The 27,919-nt window shown below is 26.5% G+C and overlaps 2 protein-coding genes across 3 annotated transcripts in view; one reads left to right on the top strand and one right to left on the bottom strand.

The window, feature by feature from the left end:
- The window catches only part of LOC109603027 (uncharacterized), a 169,566-nt gene that overhangs the window by 22,132 nt on the left and 119,515 nt on the right, over positions 1 to 27,919 (top strand). Inside the window, exon 5 of the mRNA XM_049968421.1 lies at positions 1,878 to 1,924. Coding sequence (XP_049824378.1) covers positions 1,878 to 1,924 — 47 coding nt within the window. The remainder of the gene's footprint in view (positions 1 to 1,877; positions 1,925 to 27,919) is intronic.
- Positions 1 to 27,919, bottom strand: part of LOC109603033 (zinc finger protein castor homolog 1-like) — a 61,511-nt gene that overhangs the window by 18,710 nt on the left and 14,882 nt on the right. For both annotated transcript variants that reach the window (XM_049968418.1, XM_049968417.1), the window contains exons 2-3: positions 22,502 to 22,577; positions 21,502 to 22,110 (exon numbers count right to left, since the gene is read on the bottom strand). In XM_049968418.1, coding sequence (XP_049824375.1) covers positions 21,502 to 22,110; positions 22,502 to 22,568 — 676 coding nt within the window. In that variant the 5' untranslated portion in view covers positions 22,569 to 22,577. The remainder of the gene's footprint in view (positions 1 to 21,501; positions 22,111 to 22,501; positions 22,578 to 27,919) is intronic.

Consider the following 27,919-nt stretch of genomic DNA (forward strand, 5'->3'; position numbering starts at 1 on the left):
ACAAGTGCACGATCGGTTAAGGGTGAGAGTCAGCTGTTGGGGACACAGGTAAATTTGATATCGATACTTTTATTAGGACTTTTTTGGGGTCGCACGGGGTCACGGTCGTAAATTTACTGAATTTTCACACATTTTAATCCAATATTAAGTATTCCAAAGGCATTTCTATATTCTATAATAATATAACTTTTTATATATTTTTTATTATTATTATTATTATTATTACAAATTAAAATAATAAATTGTTTTTTGTGCATTTTTAATATTTTATCAAATCAAATAATTTATTTACATATAAAAACCATTAATTTAGATTTTATTAATTAAATTATTAAAAAAACAATATTTTTATATATTTTTTTATACTAGAAAAAATTAAAAAATATTAAATTTGTTTTAAAATAAAATTTTATAATCAATAATAATTGAAAGAAAAATTGAAGTAAATATTAATATTTTAAATTTAAGAATTTATTTAAAATAATAATAATATTAAATGTATATTCCAATTTATGGAATTAGTTTAGATTTTAAAAGAATGAAATAATATAATAATAATATATTAAATTTAAATATATATTATTTATATAATAATTATTTTCATTTTATATAATTAATTTAATTAATGTTTTAATGATGATTAAAAAAATTAAAAACAATTTATATTCCTATTTTAATTATTTTGAATTATTATTATATTTGATTTATTTTTTAACATAAATTATTAATTTCATTTCAATTAATAATAATTATTAATTATAAACTTTTTCATTATCTTTTTAATGTTTTTTATATATTATTTATGAATTTATATATTATTTAAAGAATTATTAAATTCTCAATAGTTTTATTTAATAATAATCAAAAATAAAATTAATAAATAAATATTATTTATATATTTATTACTATTTTTTTTAATTAAATTATTTTTATATTAATTTTAATAAATTATACTTTTTATCATAATAAATTTAATTTATATATTCTTATTATTTTAATTTTTATTGAAAAAAATAATAATAAAATAAAATTATTTATTAAAACTTTTTTAATATTTTTTATATAAAATTGAATAATTTATTATAATTTTAATAATTTATATATATTTTTTAAATTATAAATATTAGACAACAACAAAATAATAATAATAATAATAAATATAAATATTAAACAACAAAAAAAAAATTTTTAAATTTTAAAATATTTATTTTTTATTCTATTATATTTATTATATTATTATATATTATTTTTATCATTATTTTTTATTTCGTTTTTTATATTTTTTAATTTCTTAAATAATTAATTTTTATATTAATTTATTATTTAAATATAATTAACTTTCTTTTTTTTTCAATTATTTGTAAATTAATTTATGTATTTTTTTTTTCATTTTATTGTAAATTTAATTTTGAATTTTGTATGATTTTTTAAATTATTATTTTTTTGTTTTTTAACAATATTCGTTTTTTATTATTAATAATATTTATTAATAAAAAGTAAAATTAATGTTTATTGCTAATTTTTTATTTCACTTTTTCAAATTATTTTATTTAATGTAATTTCTTCTTAAATTTTATTAATTTTAATTTTTTTTTTAATTATTTTCAATAATAATTAATTTATATACTGATTTTATTGTAAATTTAATTTATTTTTGGTTATTTATTATATTTTTTTTTTATTTTTTTAATTTATTTTTGTTTATTTTGTATTTAAATTTTATTAATATTTAATTTTTTATTATAATAAAAGAATTTTTAATTGAATACGAGAAAGTTTCATCATTTTTAAATAAACATTTAATTGACATTTAAAAATTTAAACATTTTCTGGTTGTTTAAAAATATATAAGTTAATAATTTCTTTTTATTTTTCAGGTTTTCAAGAGATGGCGCCTCAACCCCCATTCCCACCAGACCTTCAGGTAAATTCAATTTAATTTCCGGGGGTCGAAACACTTTCGATTTCACCCCGAAAAACCTTAGACTTAGGAACCGCTTCGGCCCCAAATAAATTAATAAAAAAAAAACAAAGAAACCTCCTCCCGCCTAAGCCATTGTTCTTGTTTATGAATAATAGTCGCGGGACCGTTGATTAATACCGGTGAAAATCGGAATGTTTGGCGGCGGGTGGCGCACCGCCCGCCGATTCAAATGCCCCGTCCGGAACGGCTTATGTATATATTATTTATTTTTTTATTTGGCGTGTCTTAAACGGCCGCGTTTTGTGGCGTTTTCGTAACGATTACCGTGATTGTCGATTCGTATTTAAGGATACGATAATGGGGGGGCCTTAATCTGGAAATTACACAGTCACAAGGATAATTGACCGTTGGAGGTGGGGTAATTTGGCGTTTTCCCACAACAAATCCGTTTGTTGTTTGGGTTGAAATCTGTGTTTGGAGTGCTGGTCTGGTTTATCTTAAGCCTCGAGTGGCCACTTCACATTCTTACCCGTTGTGTGAACTTATTTACTCGTACTAATTGTACAGTTTTCGACCAATATTTAAGGTATTTCAGAGAGAGGCGAATAGTGTAACCCAAATTTGACGGTATGAATGTAATTTAATTTTTATTTTAAGGTGCGCCCATTGTGTGAAAACAACACGTCCACCTTATAAATTCTAATAAATATTAAACACGACTCGGGCAATTTACATGGAATTATCTTAAACGTTCGTTACAACAATTGTCGAACCAGACCAGACGCGTGGTTCGAAAATAAACCCGAAACCCTCCACGTCCGAGATAACACGTTAAAACCGTCCGAAGATAAAACCCATATTACCATATTTCTAAATATCAAAAATAACTTTCACATAAGAAGAATGTGAAGTGGCTCTCGAGGCTTAAGATAAACCAGACGCGTTCGGATTTAACAAACAAACTATTATCGTTAAAATTATTGAAAAACGTTAAATTAGTAGTTAATGATAAATGGCGTTGATGGTGTTTAAAGGATTGATCGAATCACCAATTAAAAAAACCATAAAATGAATTAAAGATTAGATAAATATAATAAAGTAATATTATTATTGCTTGTGTTTTTAAATCTTATTAGAAAAACCATAAAAATTAACAATTCTTAAGAAGAATAATCGTAAAATTTTTCTTATTATAAATAAATTTCTCCTTCGTAACTGTTAACAGTGTAAACAACATAATTGTTAAAGTAGGTAAATGTTAGAAACATCAATAAAATCATCCAATTATCAAATTATCTAATTCATTAATAGTTTTTGTTGTCTGAATAAAATAAATTAACATTTGAGGAAGTATTATAAAAAGTAGTCTGAATAAAAAACTAAAACTAGGAATTAATTAAAAATTACATTTAAATTCTCAAATAATTATTAAATAAACTACACAAATAAATTGACATATTTAAAAAAGCTTTTTATATTATTTTTATATTCATGAAGACTTAACAACAAGAATCAACAAAAAATACTAAAAATTGTATAAAAAATAATTAAATTAATTGAAAATTAAAAGCTTTGTGCCCCTAATAAAATAAATTGACATTTTTAAGGAAGCTTTTTAAAGTTTTTTGTGTTATTTATGGAGGCTTGACAACAAAAATCAACATAAAATACTAAAAATTGTATAAAAAATAATTAAATTAATTTATTAAGTTTTATATTTTTCAGGTAATTAAATGTTTAAAATATTTGATTTTAAAAATTACATGACCAAATTCTAAAGTCCTTAAAAGTTATAGATGATTTATGAAAATATTCATAAAATCTTTTTGTATTTAAGCTTACATAAATTGATAATAATAATCATAAATGTTAAAATTATGAATAAAATCATTTAATTAATTAATTATCTAATCAATTAAGAGCTTTTGTAGTGGTAAAAAATAAATTGACATATTTAAGGAAGCTTTACGAAGCTTTTTGTATTATTTTTATATTTATGGAGTCTATACAACAAGAATCAACATAAAATACTAAAAATGGTATAAAAATAATTAAATTAATTGAAAATTAGGTTTATATTTTTCAGATAATTAAAAGTTTATATTTGTTTTTAAAAATTACATGACCAAATTCTAAAATCCTTAAAAGTTACAAATGATTTATGAAAATGTTTAGAAAAACTTTTTGTATTTAAGCTTACAAAAATTGATAATTGTAATCATAAATGTTAAAATTAAGAATAAAATCATTTAATTAATTAATTATCTAATCAATTAAGAGCTTTTGTACTGGTAATAAAATAAATTGACATATTTAAAGAAGCTTTACAAAGCTTTTTGTATTATTTTTATATTTACGGAGACTATACAACAAGAAACAACATAAAATACTAAAAATCGTATAAAAATAATTAAATTAATTGAAAATTAGGTTTACATTTTTCAGGTAATTAAATGTTTATAATATTTGTTTTTAAAAATTATATCATCGAATTCTAAAGTCCTTAAAAATTGCAGATGTTTTATGAAAATGTTCAGAAAAACTTTTTGTATTTAAGTTTGCAATAATTGATAATAGTAATCATAAATGTTAAAATTAAGAATAAAATCATTTAATTAATAAATTATCTAAACAATTAACTGCTTTTGTGTCTTTAATAAAATAAATTGACATATTTAAGGAAGTTTTATAAATATTTTGGTATATTAACATAAAATACTAAAATTTTTATACAAAATAATTAATAATTAATTAAATTAAAATTAAACTTTACATTGTAAGTAAATAATTTTAAATATAATTTATTGAATGATCAAATTCTAAAGTTATCAAAAGGACTAGAAAGTTTAAATAAACGTAAAAATTAAGAAATATCTTTTATTTACATAAATCGTTAATGCCAAAATCCATTCAATTATTAAATTATCTCATCAATTATCAAGTTTTTGTGCTCTTAATAAAAACCATATTGGAATAAGTATTAAAAAATAAGTTCCTTATAATAATATTTTCGAAGCAAAACATACTAATTAAGAAAACAAATCAATTAATTTTTAGAAATTCCATATCTGCACTACACAAATAACAATAAACGGGCTCGATTTGAATGGTTTTTGGATCAATAACCTCCGGACAATTAACCGCGATGTGTTATATGCCAATCAAAATCGAATGGTGGCCTCTCTTTACACACACGAACATCTTCTGATCATCTCCTCGATCCGCCTTTTGTGAGCGTGTGTAACGGGAAACCGGGCCCCCGAACAAACGACGGGCACCAACGTGCGTCCCTCGTAGTTTAAAAAACCGTCCCGGAGACGGGAGGAAGTCGTAATTACGATTAAATTGCGATATAACTCCGAGATTGGGCAACTGGCATGCTGTAGTTTTTAAGTGAAACTATTTCTAACAATAACATTGATGTTTTTTTGTTCGTCAGGCCAAACACACACACACATACAGTGTGTTGTTAACCATTCGAAGTGAGAGAAACTAGATGGAATAATGTAACCCAATTTGAGATGTGTTATTTTCTGTATGAATGTAATTTTTTAGGTGTGTCCATTGTGTGAAAATAACACGTCGAAATTTAAATTTTAATAAATGCTCCATTAGACAATCAAAATTATAAAACGCTTCGAAATGTTGTTTCATTTGTATGCACATATTTAATGTTCATAATTTTTTTTAATAATTAATTTAATTAATTTTATTAATGGCAATTTTATTAAATTTATGAGGAAGCACAAAATTTTAATTATTTTGTTTTTTTTTTTTTTTGAGGTGTCCCCCTTTTTTTGATAATTATTTCATAGTCTCCAAAATAAGGCAGCACAGACATTTTAAATAGAGGAGACACGTAAGCCAAAGAAGACGATTTGTTTGCTTAATTAATATCAGTTTCTCGTAAATTAAACGTCGTGGGCGTAAAGAGCAAAACAAAAACAAACAATTCGACGTTTAGGCCCGTAAACTGGTTTACCGGCACCACATCGGAACCGAAAAAATAATAATAAAAACGTTTCACCCGAAAAAATCGACCCCGGCCGGCAGATGAAGATGATGATGAAGAGGAGGACGTAAAAAAATTGAAGAAAAAAAAGGGGGGGCCCGGCGCTGCTGGTCTCTTGATTAATATGTATTTTGGGCGCACAAAAGGAACGGTCCGGTCCTCTCTCGGTGTGGTATAATTATGGATTCTTTAAAAAGAAAATTTCTATTTTCACGAATTAATTAATAGATGAATCGGATTTTAATATTTACTTTTAAGATTTCACATTAATTCCGATGACGGAGCGGATTTTGTGCGGGCCACGGGTTTTTCGGTGCGGGATGGTTACCAAAATATTAATAAAGGAAAAAAATGGGACCGTCGCATTCTTTGCATTCTGTAGTTTTTTCGACGGTGCGTCTGTGTGTCTATTGTTCAACTCCATTTAATTATGCAGAAATAAAAGGAGCCTTCATTTGTAAAATATAAATACAGCTTAAAAATATATTTAAACATTATTGAGTAAATTAAATTTAAATGTTTTTTATCAAAATTCTTAAATGTTTGTATAAAATTTATTTTAAATAAGATTTATTATTGTTTTTTTTATGTAGATAACATAATGACACAATCGCATAAATATTTTTGTCACCATTTAAATCTGATCTGCTGAGTAAATTAGATTTAAATATTTTAACACTGTTTACAGTCTGTTTAAATCATTATTATATTGATCAAATTTAAATATTTTTGTTAACATTTAAAACTGATTTAATGTCTTTAAAAAATAATATAAAATGAACAACTTTCATTATTTTTATTTAATCTGTTTTTTATCAGTCAATTCAGTCAATTTAAACAAAAAAATCATATGCTTTGTTAAATACATGTTCTTTTTTGAACACTTTATAAATCTGTTTAAAACATTGCTGAGTAAATTAGATTTATTTATTTTAACACTGTTTATAGTCTGTTTAAATCATTATTATGTTAACCAAATTTAAATATTTTTGTCACTATTTAAATCTTATTTAATGTCTTTAAAAATAATATGGAATGAACAGCATTTATTATTTTTACTGCATCTGTTTTTTATCAGTATTTTGAACAGTCAATTTAAACCAGAAAACATATGTTTTGTTAAATATATGTTTTTCTCTAAACATGTTAAAAATCTGTTTAAAATATTGCTGAGTCAATTAGATTTAAATATTTTAACACTGTTTGTAGCCTGTTTAAATTAATACTATGTTCATCACATTTAAATCTTTTTATCACTATATAAATAAATCTGGTTTAATGTCTTTAAAATATAAAATAAAATTAACAGCCTTCATTATTTTTACTTCATCTGTTTTTAATCAGTATTGTGAATAGTTATTTAGACAAGAAAACATATGTTTTGATAAATAGACGTTCTTTTTTTTTAACCGTAATTTGAAGGTTTCTCGATTATAATCTAAAAAAGGCTTGTTGGTAAATTTGCCAATTTCTGATTAAAATCTTTTGACCATTATATTAATAGTTGTTTATAAAAACAAATGAACAATTTTAATAATAATTTCGACAGAATTGAATGTAACTGTACAATTACTCTTAAATAATCCAACACATCTGAATTGCTAATTATAAATAGGAACCTTGAGAAACGTACAACAGTGATTTCTGTAGAAATTATCTAAAATCTCGGAGCAATTACCGCGGGCGCACCTTAAAAATTTGATAATTTAATAACCGAACTTGAAAAAAAAAAAGCAGCAGGCCCCGTTATCCGAATTTAACAAATACTGGTAGTCCAGTTTGTTGCCTTTTTTTCTCTCTCAGTCAATCTAAAACCATCTATCTAAACAGGATTCAAGAAATTCGCCACACGAAACTAAAATACGAAATCCGGAGCGCGGGGCAAAAACTGTAACACAACTGGTAATTACGTTTCGGACTTTTTAAAATCGACGCCCGCGGCCAGAAATTAATATTATATGGCTATGATTAATTGCACCCGAAACCTGAATTTTTTGATAACCCGATTCCAGCAACGTTATTTATATGTTATTGTCGGACCGGAGAGTTATTTAACGAGATTTACAAATTACCGATTTGCCTGATTAGTTTTTCAAGATCATCTAACGTTCACATTTCTCATCAAATCGATTGATTTCAATTATTAACTTATGAATATTTAATAATTCACGTTTTAACATTTAAATTTGATCAACATAATAATGATTTAAGGAGATTTTAAGCAGTAGCAAAATATTTAAATCCAATTTGCTCAGCAATGTTTTAAACAGATTTTTAAAGTCTTACATAAAAACGTGTATTTAACAAAACATATGTTTTCTTGTTTAAATTGACTGTTCAAAATACAGATAAAGAACAAATTAAGTGAATATAATGAAGGCTGTTCATGTTATATTATTTTTGAAGTCATTAAATCAGATTTAAATTTAATCAAAATAATATTTTGCTCAGCAATGTTTTAAACAGATTGTGTTTAAAAAAAGAACGTGTGGTTAACAAAACATATATCTTCTTGTTTAAATTGATTCTTCAATATACTGACAAAAAACAGATTAAGTAAAAATAGTGAAGGCTGATTATTTTACATTACTCTTAAAGACTTTAAACCAGATTTAAATAGTTACAAAAATAGTTAAATTTGATCAACATAGTAATGATTTAAACAGACTTTAAACAGTGTTAAAATATTTAAATCTAATTTACTTACGATTGTTTTAAACAGATTTTTAAAGTGTTTAAAAAAATAACGTGTGGTTAACAAAACATATATCTTCTTCTTTAAATTGATTCTTCAATATACTGATAAAAAACAAATTAAGTAAAAATAATGAAGGCTGATCATTTTACATTACTCTTAAAGACTTTATACCAGATTTAAATAGTTACAAAAATAGTTAAATTTGATCAACATAGTAATGATTTAAACAGACTTTAAACAGTGTTAAAATATTTAAATCTAATTTACTTACGATTGTTTTAAAAAGATTTTTAAAGTGTTTAAAAAAAGAACGTGTGGTTAACAAAACATATATCTTCTTGTTTAAATTGATTCTTCAATATACTGATAAAAAACAGATTAAGTAAAAATAATGAAGGCTGATCATTTTACATTACTCTTAAAGACTTTAAACCAGATTTAAATAGTTACAAAGATAGTTAAATTTGATCAACATAGTAATGATTTTATTCAGACTTTAAACAGTGTTAAAATATTTAAATCTAATTTACTTACGATTGTTTTAAACAGATTTTTAAAGTGTTTAAAAAAAGAACGTGTGGTTAACAAAACATATATCTTCTTGTTTAAATTGATTCTTCAATATACTGATAAAAAACAGATTAAGTAAAAATAATGAAGGCTGATCATTTTACATTACTCTTAAAGACTTTATACCAGATTTAAATAGTTACAAAAATAGTTAAATTTGATCAACATAGTAATGATTTAAACAGACTTTAAATAGTGTTAAAATATTTAAATCTAATTTACTCACGATTGTTTTAAACAGATTTTTAAGGTGTTTAAAAAACAACGTATATTTTCTTTGAATCGACTGTTCAAAATACTGATAAAAAACAGATTAAGTAAAATTAAACAGATTTTTAAAATGTGTTTTAAATAAAAATTATCAGAGTTTGTAATGTTTTTTTTTTTAATTTATTAAAATATATTATTAAATATTAAAAATGAATTAACAAGATGATGATTTAAACAGACTATTTGTGTCAAATTCTTAAAACTATTCTAAATAGTGATGATTCATTAAATTTTGTAACAAATAAATTAAAATTTCTAATCAAAATGTGACACTCAAATTAATATGAAAATTATGATCAAATCCATTAATAAAATTATGGACATATTAATTAAAAATTATAAAAACATCCAAAGTGGCCGTTTAAGATTGTTATCAAAAACCCACCATCAAACTTAATAATTTAAATTTCGGAGCTAATGGTAATTTAAAACTCAGACAGATTTTTATAGTTTCCATCTTAAGTATTATTTAAAAATTCGTTGGGTATCATATATCAAACATAGTGAACCACCCGAAAAACCCATTTTTTTTTCGTCTCTCTTTCAATCCTACCACCACGTCGAAACAACATAAAAACCGAATGCATAACTCCATAAATCGTCTACGTTTTTCCTTACGTTCCCCACATATTAAGCCATATTACCACAAATAAACTCGAAATAACATTAAATCACGTCCGATTCCAACCCCCCAGCTACCCAGCCGGTATCGATTACTCGTCGGACAAGTCCAAAAATCATCTGGTCCAACCCCCGGGGGCCCAGGAGGGGTCGTTTTTTAATGCTGTGTGAAATTTCCAGTTTCACGGCGTTTTTTACCCCTTGTACTACCCAAGGGTTAACACAACAATGAAAAAAAACGAGCCGAGAGTAAGATGATACCGAGATTAAGAAATTATGATGTTACCTGATCATGAGAAATCGTCCGGGGTGGGTTTGCGTTCGCTAAATTGTGCAATTTATCAGAAGCCAAAGAGACGAGGGTGTCCTCACCTCTTTTGGGCCGGTCTCGTCCTATTGTTGGAATTTCGTGAGAAAAACCTTAAAAAATCGACGCACACACACACACACACACGTACGTACGTATGTAGAGGAACACACGTGAAACAATCGAGTGGGGTCCCCCGTCCTTTTGTTTCGTTTTGCGCCGGCCATGTTTAAAAACAAAAGAAAAACGAGCGCGCATATATAAGAGACTCGCTGTTCAATTGTTTTGATATTAAAAATATGAAAACAGGTAATTTTATATTCATAATGTTCCCCGTACGGAGAGTGAGCACAAAGGCCTTATAAATACCACCGGCTCTTTATTATTTTACCATTAGTTATTGAAATTTTACATCTCTCCCCTGCTTTGACTTGCAAATCGGCACGAAATGTTAATGTGCATTGAAAAAGGACACACCACACAAAACGTAGGAATGCTTAATGGTATTTTTCATCTCGGATTCTCATCAAATGTCTCGGAATTGACCAACGGTTAATAAACGCATAAATGGTACTGCCAATTATCGAATTACTTTGTTATTGTTACCAACAATAATATTAATTGTAATTTATGTATAATCGAAGGAATCATTATCAAGTTTACAAAGTATCATTGACAATAAAGTTTTTAACTTCAAAAAACCCTCAACTTTAATCAATATTATTAGGTAAAAATTGATTTGATTATACAAATATTATCAATATAATTATCACCTGTTATCATCAAATTTTTTTGTTATTATCAAATAATTTTAATAAAAGTATTATTTTAAATAGTCCTTTACAAAGTGATTATTAAACATACTATGTTATAAAAAACTAGGTGATATCATCAAGTATTTAAATTATCATCAAATAAACTCAGAAAGTTTAGTTTTAAAATAGAGTATAAAAAATAATATTTAACCATCCTTAATCCTTAAGAAAATGTACAAATTAAGAAATTTGACCATAAATATTATCGAATATTATCATCAAATATTCTAATTATCATTAAATAAACTCAAAAATTATAATATTAAAATTATAATCAATAAATAAATTCTAAAACTCTATGAAAATTAATTATTAAACACTTTTAATTATATAAAAATGTGATAATAAAGAAATATGATCATAAATATCAAATATTATCATCATATATTCGAATTATCATTAGATAAATTCTAAAACTATGATTTTCATGTGATATTTAGAGAATAATTATTAAACACTCTTAATTATAAAAATAAATGTGTAAATAAAGAAATATGATCATAATTATTATCAGACATTATCATCAATTACTTTAATTACCAATAAATAAATTCGAAAACTATGTTTAATTTGACGTTTAAAAAATAATTATTACACGTTTTTAATTATAAAGAAAATTTGGCTAATAAAGAAATATAATCATAAATACCAAATTTTATCATCAATTATTCGAATTATCATTAAATAAACTTTAAACCTATGGTTTTAATGTGATATTAAAAAAATAATTATTAATTAATAATAAAAAGAAATGTGTAAATAAAGAAATATGATCATAATTTTTGTTAAATATTATCATCAATAAATAAATTCGAAAACTCTATTTTTAATTTGATATTCAAAATCTAATTATTAAACACTTCTAATTATAATAAAATTGTGTAAATAAAGAGACATGATCATAATTATTATCAAATATTATCATCCAAAACTTATCATCCATTTTTTATTTATAAAGGAAATTCTGCTAATAAAGAAATATATTCATAACATCAATTATCAATTATTCGAATTATCATTAAATAAACTCTAAATCTTTGGCTTTAATATGAAATTTAAAAAATGATTATTAAGTACTCTTAATTATAAAAATAAATGTGTAAATAAAGAAATATGGTCATATATCATTAATTTTTTTTTTTTTTTTTTGGTGTTTAAAAATAATCGTTAAACACTTTTAAATATAAAACATATGATCAACTAGTGCTCAAGTCAATGTTTTTTGAATACAAAAATTTTACAAATTACGACATTTATTGATTATGTCAAAATTAATTTATTATCAGAGTTTGAATAATATTTGATGACAATAATTATATATCGTTTAGACTGTTGTTTAAAGTAAATTTGACTGAAATCAATTTTTAAATGCAAAAATTTTACAACTTACGACATTTATTGATTATGCCAATATTAATTTATTATTGAATAATATTTGATGACAATAATTATTTATCGTTTAGACTGTTGTAAAAATTTGACTGAAATCTTTGGCTTTAATATGAAATTTAAAAAATGATTATCATTAAGTACTCATCAATAATTATTTTTTTTTGTGTTTTAAAATAATCATTAAATACTTTTAATTATAAAACATATCAACTAGTACTCAAATTATCATTAAATTAACTCGAAAACTAACTGTAGTTTTAATTTGGCGTTAATTATAATTATTAAACATTGTCAAGTATAAAGAAAATTGTGTTAAAAAAGATCATAATTATCAAATATTTATAAAATAATGAATTATAAATAAATAAATATATAATAATTATAACCAAATATTCATATACTATAAATTTATATTTTTCCTTTAAAAAAGACAATTTATAATTAAAAACTGTTTCGGATAAACAAATTGTGTCATAATTATTATTAAGTTTTAAAATTATCATTAATCAAATCTATAAATAAAATTAATTTGTCCTTTAAAAAATCGACACTATTTTTATTAGTTTCTGGGAATTCTAATTTTTTAATAATTACATGTTTTTACACATACATTTTTTTGACTATCATCAAAATTAATTACATAATTTCATAATGGGTCAATCGAATTTTTGCCTTTCAATTTTATAGTAATAATAATTGTTCTGGTTGAAAATATTTGTTGTTTTAACATTACCAAACGTCATCAATAATTGTTTGAAGTCACAACATAAATCGTTCATAATTATAAATGTTATTTATGAATGTATTGACATAGAATTTCCACCGTTTTGAATAATGTAATAACTAAACAATTTTTCGCAGAAACGTGTATAAATAAATACCCGGTCATGTGTTCGTTGAAATCCGATCCGTTCGCACATGTTTCACCGTTTCTCCCCGTTTATTCGTCCGTCTTTTTTACGCGCGTCATTCTTCCTACGTTGCATATGTTCAAATTAATAAATACGTTCGTCTGGACGATTGAATAAACGATCGAGATTTCGATTGTGTTCAAATTTTTTCGCCGATATTAATAGAATTTGACGAACATTTTTAATTGCTTATGCAGTTTTCCGTCGAGACAAAACAACCGATTTGAATAAAAAACAATTTGGGTTAATTGACAAAACCCCAAATTTTAATCAGGCCGTTACGACGAAAAGTTGGGCAGATGCCCGAAATGTGAATTTCTCACGGCACAAAAAAGTACTCGAGCAAAATTTTTAATCCTTTTAGCGAGAGCCACTTGTGATTTTTATTATTTCCTCGGTTCTATTAGGAAGTGAAAGAGGAAAAAAAAACGGATAGGTTTCCGTTCAGGGGTCGGTTTGTTGCGGGGTTAAACGATTTTTCATGCCCTTTTAACTCCATTGTCGTTAACCAGGTAATTTTATCCCGGTGGCGGACAAAGCACGGAACGTGGCCCACTTTCCATTTTTTTTTTACCTAGAATTATATCGAACAGATAATGGTTTTTGTTTATGCAAAATTTGGCTCACTTATACAGATATAAATTTGTCGTCGTCATCATCAAAGTTTATTTGAAGAATATTTGATGAATTTTTAATCAAAGTTATTTGTTGATAATAATTATTGATCCTTTAGACTGTGTTTAGAGCATTTTAATGAAATCAATATTTACAATTTACGATTTTTTTGATTATGACAATAATTATTTACCGTTTACACTGTTGTCTAAAGTAAAATTTTGACTGAAATCAATTTTTAAATACAAAAATTTTACAACTTACGATATTTTTTGATTATGCCAAAATTAATTTATCATCAGAGTTTGAATAATATTTGATGACGATAATTATTTATCATTTAAACTGTTGTTTAAAGTAAAAATTTGACTGAAATCAATTTTTAAATACAAAAATTTTACAACTTACTATATTTTTTGATTATGCCAAAATTAATTTATCATCAGAGTTTGAATAATATTTGATGACGATAATTATTTATCATTTAGACTGTTGTTTAAAGTAAAAATTTGACTGAAATCAACTTTTAAATACAAAAATTTTACAACTTACGATATTTTTTGATTATGCCAAAATTAATTTATCATCAGAATTTGAATAATATTTGATGACAATAATTATTTATCGTTTAGACTGTTGTTTGAAGTAAAAATTTGACTGAAATCAATTTTTAAATACAAAAATTTTACAACTTGCGATATTTTTTGATTATGCCAAAATTAATTTATCATCAGAGTTTGAATAATATTTGATGACAATAATTATTTATCGTTTAGACTGTTGTTTAAAGTAAAAATTTGACTGAAATCAATTTTTAAATACAAAAATTTTACAACTTACGATATTTTTTGATTATGCCAAAATTAATTTATCATCAGAGTTTGAATAATATTTGATGACGATAATTATTTATCATTTAGACTGTTGTTTAAAGTAAAAATTTGACTGAGATCAACTTTTAAATACAAAAATTTTACAACTTACGATATTTATTGATTATGCCAAAATTAATTTATTATCAGAGTTTGAATAATATTTGATGACAATAATTATTTATCGTTTAGACTGTTGTTTAAAGCAAAATTTTGACTGAAATCAATTTTTAAATACAAAAATTTTACAACTTACGACATTTTTTGATTATGCCAAAATTAATTTATCATCAGAGTTTGAATAACATTTGATGACGATAATTATTTATCGTTTAGACTGTTGTTTAAAGCAAAATTTTGATTGAAATCAATTTTTAAATAAAAAATTTTACAACTTACGATATTTTTTGATTATGCCAAAATTAATTTATCATCAGAATTTGAATAATATTTGATGACGATAATTATTTATCATTTAAACTGTTGTTTAAAGCAAAAATTTGACTGAAATCAATTTTTAAATACAAAAATTTTACAACAATTTTTTGATTATGCCAAAATTAATTTATCATCAGAATTTGAATAATATTTGATGACGATAATTATTTATCATTTAAACTGTTGTTTAAAGCAAAAATTTGACTGAAATCAATTTTTAAATACAAAAATTTTACAACAATTTTTTGATTATGCCAAAATTAATTTATCATCAGAGTTTGAATAATATTTGATGACAATAATTATTTATCGTTTAGACTGTTGTTTAAAGTAAAAATTTGACTGAAATCAACTTTTAAATAAAAAAATTTTACAACTTACAATATTTATTGATTATTCCAAAATTAATTTATTATCAGAATTTGAATAATATTTGACGACAATAATTATTTATCGTTTAGACTGTTGTTTAAAGTAAAAATTTGACTGAAATCAATTTTTAAATACAAAAATTTTACAACTTACGATATTTTTTGATTATGCCAAAATTAATTTATCATCAGAGTTTGAATAATATTTGACAACAATAATTATTTATCGTTTAGACTGTTGTCTAAAGTAAAATATTGACTGAAATCAATTTTTAAATACAAAAATTTTACAACTTACGATATTTTTTGATTATGCCAAAATTAATTTATCATCAGAATTTGAATAATATTTGATGACAATAATTATTTATCGTTTAGACTGTTGTTTAAAGTAAAAATTTGACTGAAATCAATTTTTAAATACAAAAATTTTACAACTTACGATATTTTTTGATTATGCCAAAATTAATTTATCATCAGAGTTTGAATAATATTTGACGACAATAATTATTTATCGTTTAGACTGTTGTTTAAAGTAAAAATTTGACTGAAATCAACTTTTAAATAAAAAAATTTTACAACTTACAATATTTATTGATTATTCCAAAATTAATTTATTATCAGAATTTGAATAATATTTGACGACAATAATTATTTATCGTTTAGACTGTTGTCTAAAGTACAATATTGACTGAAATCAATTTTTAAATACAAAAATTTTACAACTTATACAATATTTTTTGATTATGCCAAAATTAATTTATCATCAGAATTTGAATAATATTTGATGACAATAATTATTTATCGTTTAGACTGTTGTTTAAAGTAAAAATTTGACTGAAATCAATTTTTAAATACAAAAATTTTACAACTTACGACGTTTATTGAGTATGCCATAATTAATTTATTATCAGAATTTGAATAATATTTGATGACAATAATTATTTATCGTTTAGACTGTTGCTTAAAGTAAAAATTTGACAGAAATCAATTTTTAAATACAAAAATTTTACAACTTACGATATTTTTTAACTATGGCAAAATTAATTTATCACCAAACTTTGATTAATATTTGATGAATAATATTTATTGATGTTTTTACAGTTAAGATAAAGTGTGAAATAACATTCAAAAATGTTACATTTTATGACTGTGTGAAATAAAAAAAATTAAATATGCTTTTATCTATTTAAATTTAGATATTGATGATAATTTTATAACGTTAAAATTATCGATTAAACATACACGTGAAACACAAAAGAGGTACACCTCAAAAAAATGCTACACGTCGTCCTCTTTTGTTTTTGAAGGGGTGAACAAACTCGGATCATCTCGATGCCCATTCAAATTAAAATTGAAACGGTGTTATCGTGGCGGGAACAAAGAAACGAAAACATAGAAAATATTAATAGGAATAATGACGGACAAAATTCCATTTTTCAACCGTCATCCGACTTCGATATTCGACTTGTCTAATTATTCATGTGTTTCTAGTTCTGTCTCCGTCTAATCCGTCTGACAGATTCCTCGAGATACGATCTCGTGATTATGATAAATTGAAACGTACGTTTTTTCCATTCCCCGTCCGTTCGTTCCTTGCTCAGTGGCCGAATTCTTAAAGTAGTTCACCGCAGTCCGGAATACCAGATAATCCGGTTGTACCCCCGACCGTGTCGCAACCCCGTCCCGACGCGAGACCACGGATTGGACTCAAATCGGGACAGTATCGGACACAGGTGTTTGAGCCGTTGTTTGTCGACAGTAACCAACACCGGTATTAATTGTTCGTACATGTACTGCCCGTACAGCTGTGCCAACATCCAAGTGCGTTCGTTCGGACACCGTTTTTTCTTTGCGTTCCCAAAACAAATATTGTTTTACTGCGTTTCGACATTTTATTATCGGCTCTCACTCGAATTTTCGTCGTTTGTTCAGCGCGTCCGGATTTTTTACGATGGTTTACGATCGTCGAGATGTTCAGTTATTGGAAAACATCGGCGAAGTGTTAATTGATAACTGTTCAGTTGCATAACCAACCAACCGGACCTGGATTTGGTTAGAAAGCACGGATTTATGTTTATTTGTTTGTTTAGTTTTTTTTTACACAATCATCCCGACGTCCGAACGATTCTTTCATATTTTTTTTTTTAACGTTAGACTTTGCGCTCCGACATTTTTATGCACGAACATCAATTTTTACTGGGTTAAACTGTCGAAATTGTTTTTGCAACGTTTAAAAACATGTTTTACGCGATTGTTTATGTTTTGTTAGCGGAAAATTTCACGTATTTACATTATTACGGCATATGGTTTAATGTAATTTTTACGATTCGTCCGGACTCAAGGCTGAAAAAATGAATTTATAATCGGTCAAACGTTTGATTCGTACTTGGAACAGTTTCATTTAGGTACGTCACTAGCTGAACTTGAAAATTGATAATTTGTATTAACCAGTCGTAAATTATTGTCGTTGAACTTTTAAAACTTGGCCAATTTTAATTTGTGTCAAACGGTTTTGGACCCGTAAATCTTTCGAATCCTTGAACATTTTACAAGAGTTATAGAGACGTTTTGTGGTACTTAAACCTTGTTAGCAATCTTTAAACAACATAAACACTTAAATTGAACAAAACTAGAGTCCATAAATGTTAAAAATGTACTTGTTCAAGGTTACTTGCGCAGAAGTACGTGTGCGCATCAAAGGCGTGTCCCCAAATTGACCCAGTATCAACTTTAATCAACCATAAAAGATTAAATTGTCTTAAGCAAAGTTTTATGCTCTGTTATACATAAATTAATGATTTTTTATGATTTGTTACAACCGAAGATTGAAAAAAATAAAAATATAATTGGTCTAACACTTGTTTCGTACCTAATGAACTGTTTTATTTAAATACGTCACTAATTGAACATAAAAATTGATAATTTGTATTAACCAGCCATAAATTATTATCGTTGAACTTTCAAAACTTGGCCAATTTTAATTTATGTCAAATGGTTTAGAATTTTTGAACATTTTATAGATGTTACAGAGACGTTTTATAGTACTTAAACCTTGTTAGTGATCTCTAAACAACATAAACACTTAAATTGAACAAAACTAGAATTTATAAATGTTAAAAATGTACTTGTTCAAGGTTACCTGCGCAGAAGTACGTGTGCGCATCAAAGGCGTGTCCCTAAATTGACCCAGTATCAACTTTAATCAACCATAAAAGGTTAAATTGTCTTAAGCAAAGTTTATGCTCAATTATACATAAATTAATGATTTTTTTTATGATTTGTTACAACTGAAGATTTAAAAAAATAAAAATATAATTGGTCTAACACTTGTTTCGTACCTAATGAACTGTTTTATTTAAATACGTCACTAATTGAACTTAAAAATTGATAATTTGTATTAACCAGCCATAAATTATTATCGTTGAACTTTCAAAACTTGGCCAATTTTAATTTATGTCAAATGGTTTAGAATTTTTGAACATTTTATGGATGTTACAGAGACGTTTTATAGTACTTAAACCTTGTTAGTGATCTCTAAACAACATAAACACTTAAATTGAACAAAACTAGAATCTATAAATGTTAAAAATGTACTTGTTCAAGGTTACCTGCGCAGAAGTACGTGTGCGCATCAAAGGCGTGTCCCCAAATTGACTCAGTATCAACTTTAATCAACCATAAAAGATTAAATTGTCTTAAGCAAAGTTTATGCTCTGTTATACATAAATTAATGATTTTTTTATGATTTGTTACAACTGAAGATTTAAAAAAATAAAAATATAATTGGTCTAACATTTGTTTCGTACCTATTGAACTGTTTTATTTAAATACGTCACTAATTGAACATAAAAATTGATAATTTGTATTAACCAGTCATAAATTATTATCGTTGAACTTTCAAAACTTGGCCAACTTTAATTTATGTCAAATGGTTTAGAATTTTTGAACATTTTATGGATGTTACAGAGACGTTTTATAGTACTTAAACCTTGTTAGTGATCTCTAAACAACATAAACACTTAAATTGAACAAAACTAGAATCTATAAATGTTAAAAATGTACTTGTTCAAGGTTACCTGCGCAGAAGTACGTGTGCGCATCAAAGGCGTGTCCCTAAATTGACCCAGTATCAACTTTAATCAACCATAAAAGGTTAAATTGTCTTAAGCAAAGTTTATACTCTGTTATACATAAATTAATGATTTTTTTATGATTTGTTACAACTGAAGATTTAAAAAAATAAAAATATAATTGGTCTAACACTTGTTTCGTACCTAATGAACTGTTTTATTTAAATACGCCACTAATTGAACATAAAAATTGATAATTTGTATTAACCAGCCATAAATTATTATCGTTGAACTTTCAAAACTTGGCCAATTTTAATTTATGTCAAATGGTTTAGAATTTTTGAACATTTTATGGATGTTACAGAGACGTTTTATAGTACTTAAACCTTGTTAGTGATCTCTAAACAACATAAACACTTAAATTGAACAAAACTAGAGTCCATAAATGTTAAAAATGTACTTATTCAAGGTTACCTGCGCAGAAGTACGTGTGCGCATCAAAGGCGTGTCCCTAAATTGACCCAGTATCAACTTTAATCAACCATAAAAGGTTAAATTGTCTTAAGCAAAGTTTATACTCTGTTATACATAAATTAATGATTTTTTTATGATTTGTTACAACTGAAGATTGAAAAAAATAAAAATATAATTGGTCTAACACTTGTTTCGTACCTAATGAACTGTTTTATTTAAATACGTCACTAATTGAACATAAAAATTGAAAATTTGTATTAACCAGCCATAAATTATTATCGTTGAACTTTCAAAACTTGGCCAATTTTAATTTATGTCAAATGGTTTAGAATTTTTGAACATTTTATGGATGTTACAGAGACGTTTTATAGTACTTAAACCTTGTTAGTGATCTCTAAACAACATAAACACTTAAATTGAACAAAACTAGAATCTATAAATGTTAAAAATGTACTTGTTCAAGGTTACCTGCGCAGAAGTACGTGTGCGCATCAAAGGCGTGTCCCCAAATTGACCCAGTATCAACTTTAATCAACCATAAAAGATTAAATTGTCTTAAGCAAATTTTATGCTCTGTTATACACAAATTGATGATTTTTTTTTATGATTTGTCACAACTGAAGGTTTAAAAAAAAGTAAATAATTGGTTAAACGTATTTAATGAACTATTTCATTTAAGTACATTACTAATTATTCTTAAAAATCGATATTTGTATTAACCAGCCATAAATTATTGTTGTTAAACTTTTAAAACTTGGCCAATTTTGAATCCTTGAAGAGAGATACATTTTATGGTACTTAAGCCTTGTTAACAACATCCAAACAAGATAATCAGAGGCTATAAATGTTCAAGGTCAAATGCGCAGAACAACGAGTGCGCACCAAAGGGGCGTCACCAACTTGAGTCAGTATCAATATCAAATATTTAAATTGTATTTTATGAATTAGAAACTGTTGTGAAACTATAAAAAATCGTTTATCATTGTGCAAATGTATTTTGAAAATTTATAGCACATAAAACATTTATATAATTAACGTTGTTTGATCGCACTTGTTGACGAATTATATTGTTTAAACATTTGATTGCGTTTATTGCGGCAAACAAAGCTTTCGATAGTCGTGCTTTTGGGGTACTTACCGGAATTGAAGGCGGCGATCGGCAACTGTCGGGAAATGCTCTCGGCCACCTCCGACGTCAGTCCGTAGATGCCGAGCAGTTCGCGCATCGTGTTCATCGCGTACTCGCGCATATCCTGTCCCTGCGACGCGTTCGGCATGTTGGCCATGCCCTGCGGATGCTGGAAGTCGCTGACGTGCGGCTTGGACAGGTTGTGTATCGAGAAGCTGGACGGTATCTTCGAATCGTTCTCGCTGCTGTTCTCGTTGTCCGAGTTCTGGTACCGCGAGTACGACTCGGAGTCCGAATCGCTGTCCTGGTTTTTGCTGAGGTCCATCGGCGAGAATCGGGGATCGACCACCAGACGCGTGGGCGTCGCCTTCCGTCTGCCGACGTTGTTGTTCACGTTGTTGTTGTCCGGGTAGTCGGACAAATTCAGCGGGTTCTCGTACGACACGTTCGAGCATCGGGGCTTGAAGTTCTTGCGCTTGTTCCGCTTCGGCTGCTCGTTCTTGGGCGAGGCGACGAAGTTGTCCTGGTCCGAGTCGCTGGTGTTGTCCTGGTTGTCCGAGCCCCGGAACCGGTGGTAGTCCTCGACGACGTTCTCCGGCGCCATTTTCAGGCCGGCATCTGCAACACCCGCCAAAATGAATGTAAACAATGAGGTCGCCCGTACCGGTGCCGTTCGCCCCGTTTTTGTCAACCGCCGCCGCCGCCGAAATTTCGGGTTCGGACGTGACGCTTTTAAGTAAAATTTCGCGGCAAAAACAAGAAGAATCCGCAATTAAATTTCGGTTTCGCAGAAACCGGAGGGACGGACCCGGTGCTGCGACGTTGGACGGCGAAATTTTTCCCCGTTTTTGTATTTAAAACGAAATTTAATTCATTCCGATCGGACGATTGTGTCTCGCGGACCGGTTAATTATATTCAGCGGTTTTTGTCGTCCGGACCGGACGATTGTGGTGTCCCTTTCGTTCAGCGCCCGGTTATTATTAATTTGGCGTCGGCCGCGTCATTTACCTGAATTCAGTCCGTAGGAATTCGGCGAGAGGATTCCTGTCGTTACCGATGCCATCGTCGTCAACATCAAGATACTCTGCAAGCAAAACAGACTGCAATTAATACGCGGCGGACAAAAAATTGGGTGCATTGTTTCGAAATGTCTACGATTGTGTTTTGTATGTTCCCGAGTTACTTTGGATGTGTGCCGATGTTGATGTGTTGTATCAATTTGTTTAACTAACTAATAACACCAAATTGGCCACAGTTTATTGTAATTTCCTGGGAACACATTGTTATAAAATGTCTGTGATTATGTTCTGTGTATTTAAATTACTTTTGATATACACCAACATTGGCCACATATGAATAAAATTTCTTGGCAACACATTGTTCTAAAATGTCTTTGATTATGTTCTGCATGTTAAAATTGAATTTTTTTATTTTAGTAACAAATAACACGAAATTTATCACAGTTCAGTTAAATTTGATTATGTTCTGTATGTTCAATTACTTACTGGATTTTTTCTAATGTCGATGAATTGCTTCAATTTTTTAGTAATATATAATACAAAATAGATCATAGTTTAATAAAATTTGCTGAGAACACATTGTACCAAAAGTCTATGATTATGTTCTGTACGTTCAATTATTTTGGATATATTCTGATGTCGATGAATTGCTTCAATTTTTTTAGTAATATATAACACAAAATTGATCAGTTTAATAAATTTTGCTGAGAACACGTTGTCCCAAAAGTCTATGATTATGTTCTGTACGTTCAATTATTTTGGATATATTCTGATGTCGATGAATTGCTTCAATTTTTCTAGTAATATATAACACAAAATTGATCACAGTTTAATAAAATTTGCTGAGAACACATTGTCCCAAAATGTCTATGATTATGTTCTGTATGTTCAATTATTTTGGATATGTTCAAATGCCGATGAATTGCTTCAATTTTTTAGTAATATATAACACAAAATTGATCACAGTTTAATAAAATTTGTTGAGAACACATTGTCCCAAAATGTCTGTGATTATGTTCTGTATGTTCAATTATTTTGGATATATTCTAATGTCGATGAACTGCTTCAATTTCTTTAGTAATGTAAAACACAAAATTGGGTACAGTTTAATAAAATTTGCTGAGAACACATTGTCCCAAAATGTCTATGATTATGTTCTGTATGTTCAATTATTCTGAATATATTCTAATGTCGATGATTTGCTTAAATTTTTTAATAATATATAACACAAAATTGATCACAGTTTAATAAAATTTGTTGAGAACACATTGTCCCAAAATGTCTGTGATTATGTTCTGTATGTTTAATTATTTTGGATATGTTCAAATGCCGATGAATTGCTTCAATTTTTTAGTAATATATAACACAAAATTGATCACGGTTTAATAAAATTTGCTGAGATCACTTTGTCCTAAAATGTCTGTGATTATGTTCTGTATGTTCAATTATTTTTGATATATACTAATGTCAATGAATTGCTTCAATTTTTTAGTAATATATAACACAAAATTGATCACAGTTTAATAAATTTTGCTGAGAACACATTGTCCCAAAATGTCTGTGATTATGTTCTGTATGTACAATTATTTTGGATATGTTCTAATGTCGATGAACTGCTCCAATTTATTTTAGTAACAAATAACACGAAATTGATCACAATTTAATAAAATTAGCTGAGAACACATTGTTCTAAAATGTCTATGATTATGTTCTGATGTTCAACTATTTTGAACATTTAATTGGGTTAATTTATTGAGTAATAAATTACACGAAATTGACCACAGTTGTACACAATTTTCTGGGAACACATTGTTCTAAAATGTTTGTGATTATGTTCTACACATTTAAATCACTTTGGAAATACGCCGACGCTGACGAATTGCATTAATTTGTTTTGTGTAGAATCGACCGCAATTTTATAAAACTTTCTGGGAACTTTAGTCGATTTCGAACGTGTTTATTCACAATTTTTTATTATTTACGTCAATTGATCAGGAAATCGATTAGTCGGACGCGAACAATTAGCGTCGAAAAAAAAAACTGCCTGTTAATGATATCGACAATTAGACGACACGAGTTGCGTTCGAAATTTGTCGGATCCAATCGCACTTTGCACCGTTTCGCGAAACGCGGATTCCTGATGTCGGTCGGACATTGAGGGGGGCAACGAAAGTGTGGCAATTAAATAATAGTACGGAACGGCGGGAATGATGTCGTTTTATCGTTTTTAAAATTTACAATCCGGTACATAAAGTTTTATCGGTCTGCGAGTTGTAAATCCGGCCGCGGCCTGTCCGGCCTCAGCATTGAAAAAATGTGTTTTATTGAAAATATGATTTAACGTCGGCAGTACGGTTTTATTGCCTAGGCCTGCGATACCTACTCTATTTTATACCGTATAAGTTTTTAATTTCCCCACGACGGAGAAATACGACACGGTCAACGCGAATTGGGTACTTTGTTGCCCGTTTAATGACTTCATAAGAACTCGTAAATTTAATGTGCGATTTCTAACTATGCTCTATTATGGACAATTCCACGGGATAAACTAAATTGATTAACAATAAATACATTCTCCTTTACATCAGTGTTTATTAAATAATTTATTTCAATTTAAAACAATACGACGACTCAAAAAAGTACTATTTCATCGTCTCATTAATTTATTTATTTATGAAAACAGTGAAGTAGTACTGCTTTTATCAGTTCTTATAAGTGGCTGAACATTCAAAGAATATGTAAAATTTCTTCCATGAAAATGTTTCTAATCAATTAAACAAAACTGCTTTTTCAGTTCTCATAAGTGGATGGACATGCAAAAAATATGAACAAATGTTAAGCTGTTCATTTAAGAAGTTTAACAATTTCTTCAATGAAAATGTTCCTAAATAGTTAAAGAAAACTGTGAAGTAGTACTTGTTTTTTTAGTTCTTATAAGTGACTGTGCATTAAATATTAAGTTGTTGTTTATTTAAAAAGTTTAACAATTATTACCATGAAAATATTTCTAAACAATTAAAGAAAATTCTGAAGTAGTACTTGTTTTTTTTTTCAGTTCTTATAAGTGGCTGTACATTCAAAAAATATGAACAAATATTAAGTTGTTTTAAGAAGTTTAACAATTTCTTCCATGAAAATATACCTAAATAATTAAAGAAAACTGTGAAGTAGTACTTATTTTTTAAGTTTTTATAAGTACATTAAAAAATATGAACAAATATTAAGTTGTTCTTTTAAGATGTTTAACAATTTCTTCCATGAAAATGTATCTAAATAATTAAAGAAACCTGTGAAGTAGTACTTGTTTTTCAGTTTTTATAAGTACATTAAAAAATTTGAACAAATATTAAGTTGTTCTTTTAATATGTTTAACAATTTCTTCCATGAAAATGTTCCTAAATAATTAAAGAAAACTGTGAAGTAGTACTTGTTTTTTCAGTTTTTATAAGTACATTAAAAAATTTGAACAAATATTAAGTTGTTCTTTTAAGATGTTTAACAATTTTATCCATGAAAATGTTCCTAAACAATTAAAGAAAACTATGAAGTAGTACTTGTTTTTTTCAGTTCTTATAAGTGGCTGTACATTAAAAAAAATGAACAAATATTAAGTTGTTCTTTTTAAGAAGTTTAACAATTTCTTCCATGAAAATGTATCTAAATAATTAAAGAAAACTGTGAAGTAGTACTTGTTTTTTCAGTTTTTATAAGTACATTCAAAAAATATTAACAAATATTAAGTTGTTCTTTTAAGATGTTTAAGAATTTGTTCCATGAAAATGTTCCTAAACAATTAAAGAAAACTGTGAAGTAGTACTTGTTTTTTTCAGTTTTTATAAGTGGTTGTACATTCAAAAAATATGAACAAATATTAAGTTGTTCTTTTAAAAAATTTAACAATTTCTTCCATGAAAATGTATCTAAATAATTAAAGAAAACTGTGAAGTAGTACTTGTTTTTTCAGTTTTTATAAGAACATTAAAAAATTTGAACAACTATTAAGTTGTTCTTTTAATATGTTTAACAATTTCTTCCATAAAAATGTTCCTAAATAATTAAAGAAAACTGTGAAGTAGTACTTGTTTTTTCAGTTTTTATAAGTACATTAAAAAATTTGAACAAATATTAAGTTGTTCTTTTAATATGTTTAACAATTTCTTCCATGAAAATGTTCCTAAACAATTAAAGAAAACTATGAAGTAGTACTTGTTTTTTTCAGTTCTTATAAGTGGCTGTACATTAAAAAATATGAACAAATATTAAGTTGTTCTTTTTAAGAAGTTTAACAATTTCTTCCATGAAAATGTACCTAAATAATTAAAGAAAACTGTGAAGTAGTACTTGTTTTTTTCAGTTTTTATAAGTACTTTCAAAATTATGAACAAATATTAAGTTGTTCTTTTAAGATGTTTAAGAATTTGTTCCATGAAAATGTTCCTAAACAATTAAAGAAAACTGTGAAGTAGTACTTGTTTTTTTCAGTTTTTATAAGTGGTTGTACATTCAAAAAATATGAACAAATATTAAGTTGTTCTTTTAAAAAATTTAACAATTTCTTCCATGAAAATGTATCTAAATAATTAAAGAAAACTGTGAAGTAGTACTTGTTTTTTCAGTTTTTATAAGAACATTAAAAAATTTGAACAAATATTAAGTTGTTCTTTTAATATGTTTAACAATTTCTTCCATAAAAATGTTCCTAAATAATTAAAGAAAACTGTGAAGTAGTACTTGTTTTTTCAGTTTTTATAAGTACATTAAAAAATTTGAACAAATATTAAGTTGTTCTTTTAATATGTTTAACAATTTCTTCCATGAAAATGTTCCTAAACAATTAAAGAAAACTATGAAGTAGTACTTGTTTTTTTCAGTTCTTATAAGTGGCTGTACATTAAAAAATATGAACAAATATTAAGTTGTTCTTTTTAAGAAGTTTAACAATTTCTTCCATGAAAATGTACCTAAATAATTAAAGAAAACTGTGAAGTAGTACTTGTTTTTTTCAGTTTTTATAAGTACTTTCAAAATTATGAACAAATATTAAGTTGTTCTTTTAAGATGTTTAAGAATTTGTTCCATGAAAATGTTCCTAAACAATTAAAGAAAAGTGTGAAGTAGTACTTGTTTTTTTCAGTTTTTATAAGTGGTTGTACATTCAAAAAATATGAGCAAATATTAAGTTGTTCTTTTAAAAAGTTTAAAAATTTCTTCCATGAAAATGTATCTAAATAATTAAAGAAAACTGTGAAGTAGTACTTGTTTTTTCAGTTTTTATAAGTACATTGAAAAATTTGAAAAATATTAAGTTGTTTATTTAAGAAGTTTAATAATTTCTTCCATGAAAATGTTCGTAAACAATTAAAGAAAACTGTGAAGTAGTACCTGTTTTTTCAGTTCTTATAAGTGC

Source organism: Aethina tumida, chromosome 6, assembly GCF_024364675.1.
Source record: "Aethina tumida isolate Nest 87 chromosome 6, icAetTumi1.1, whole genome shotgun sequence".
Lineage (NCBI taxonomy): Eukaryota > Metazoa > Arthropoda > Insecta > Coleoptera > Nitidulidae > Aethina > Aethina tumida.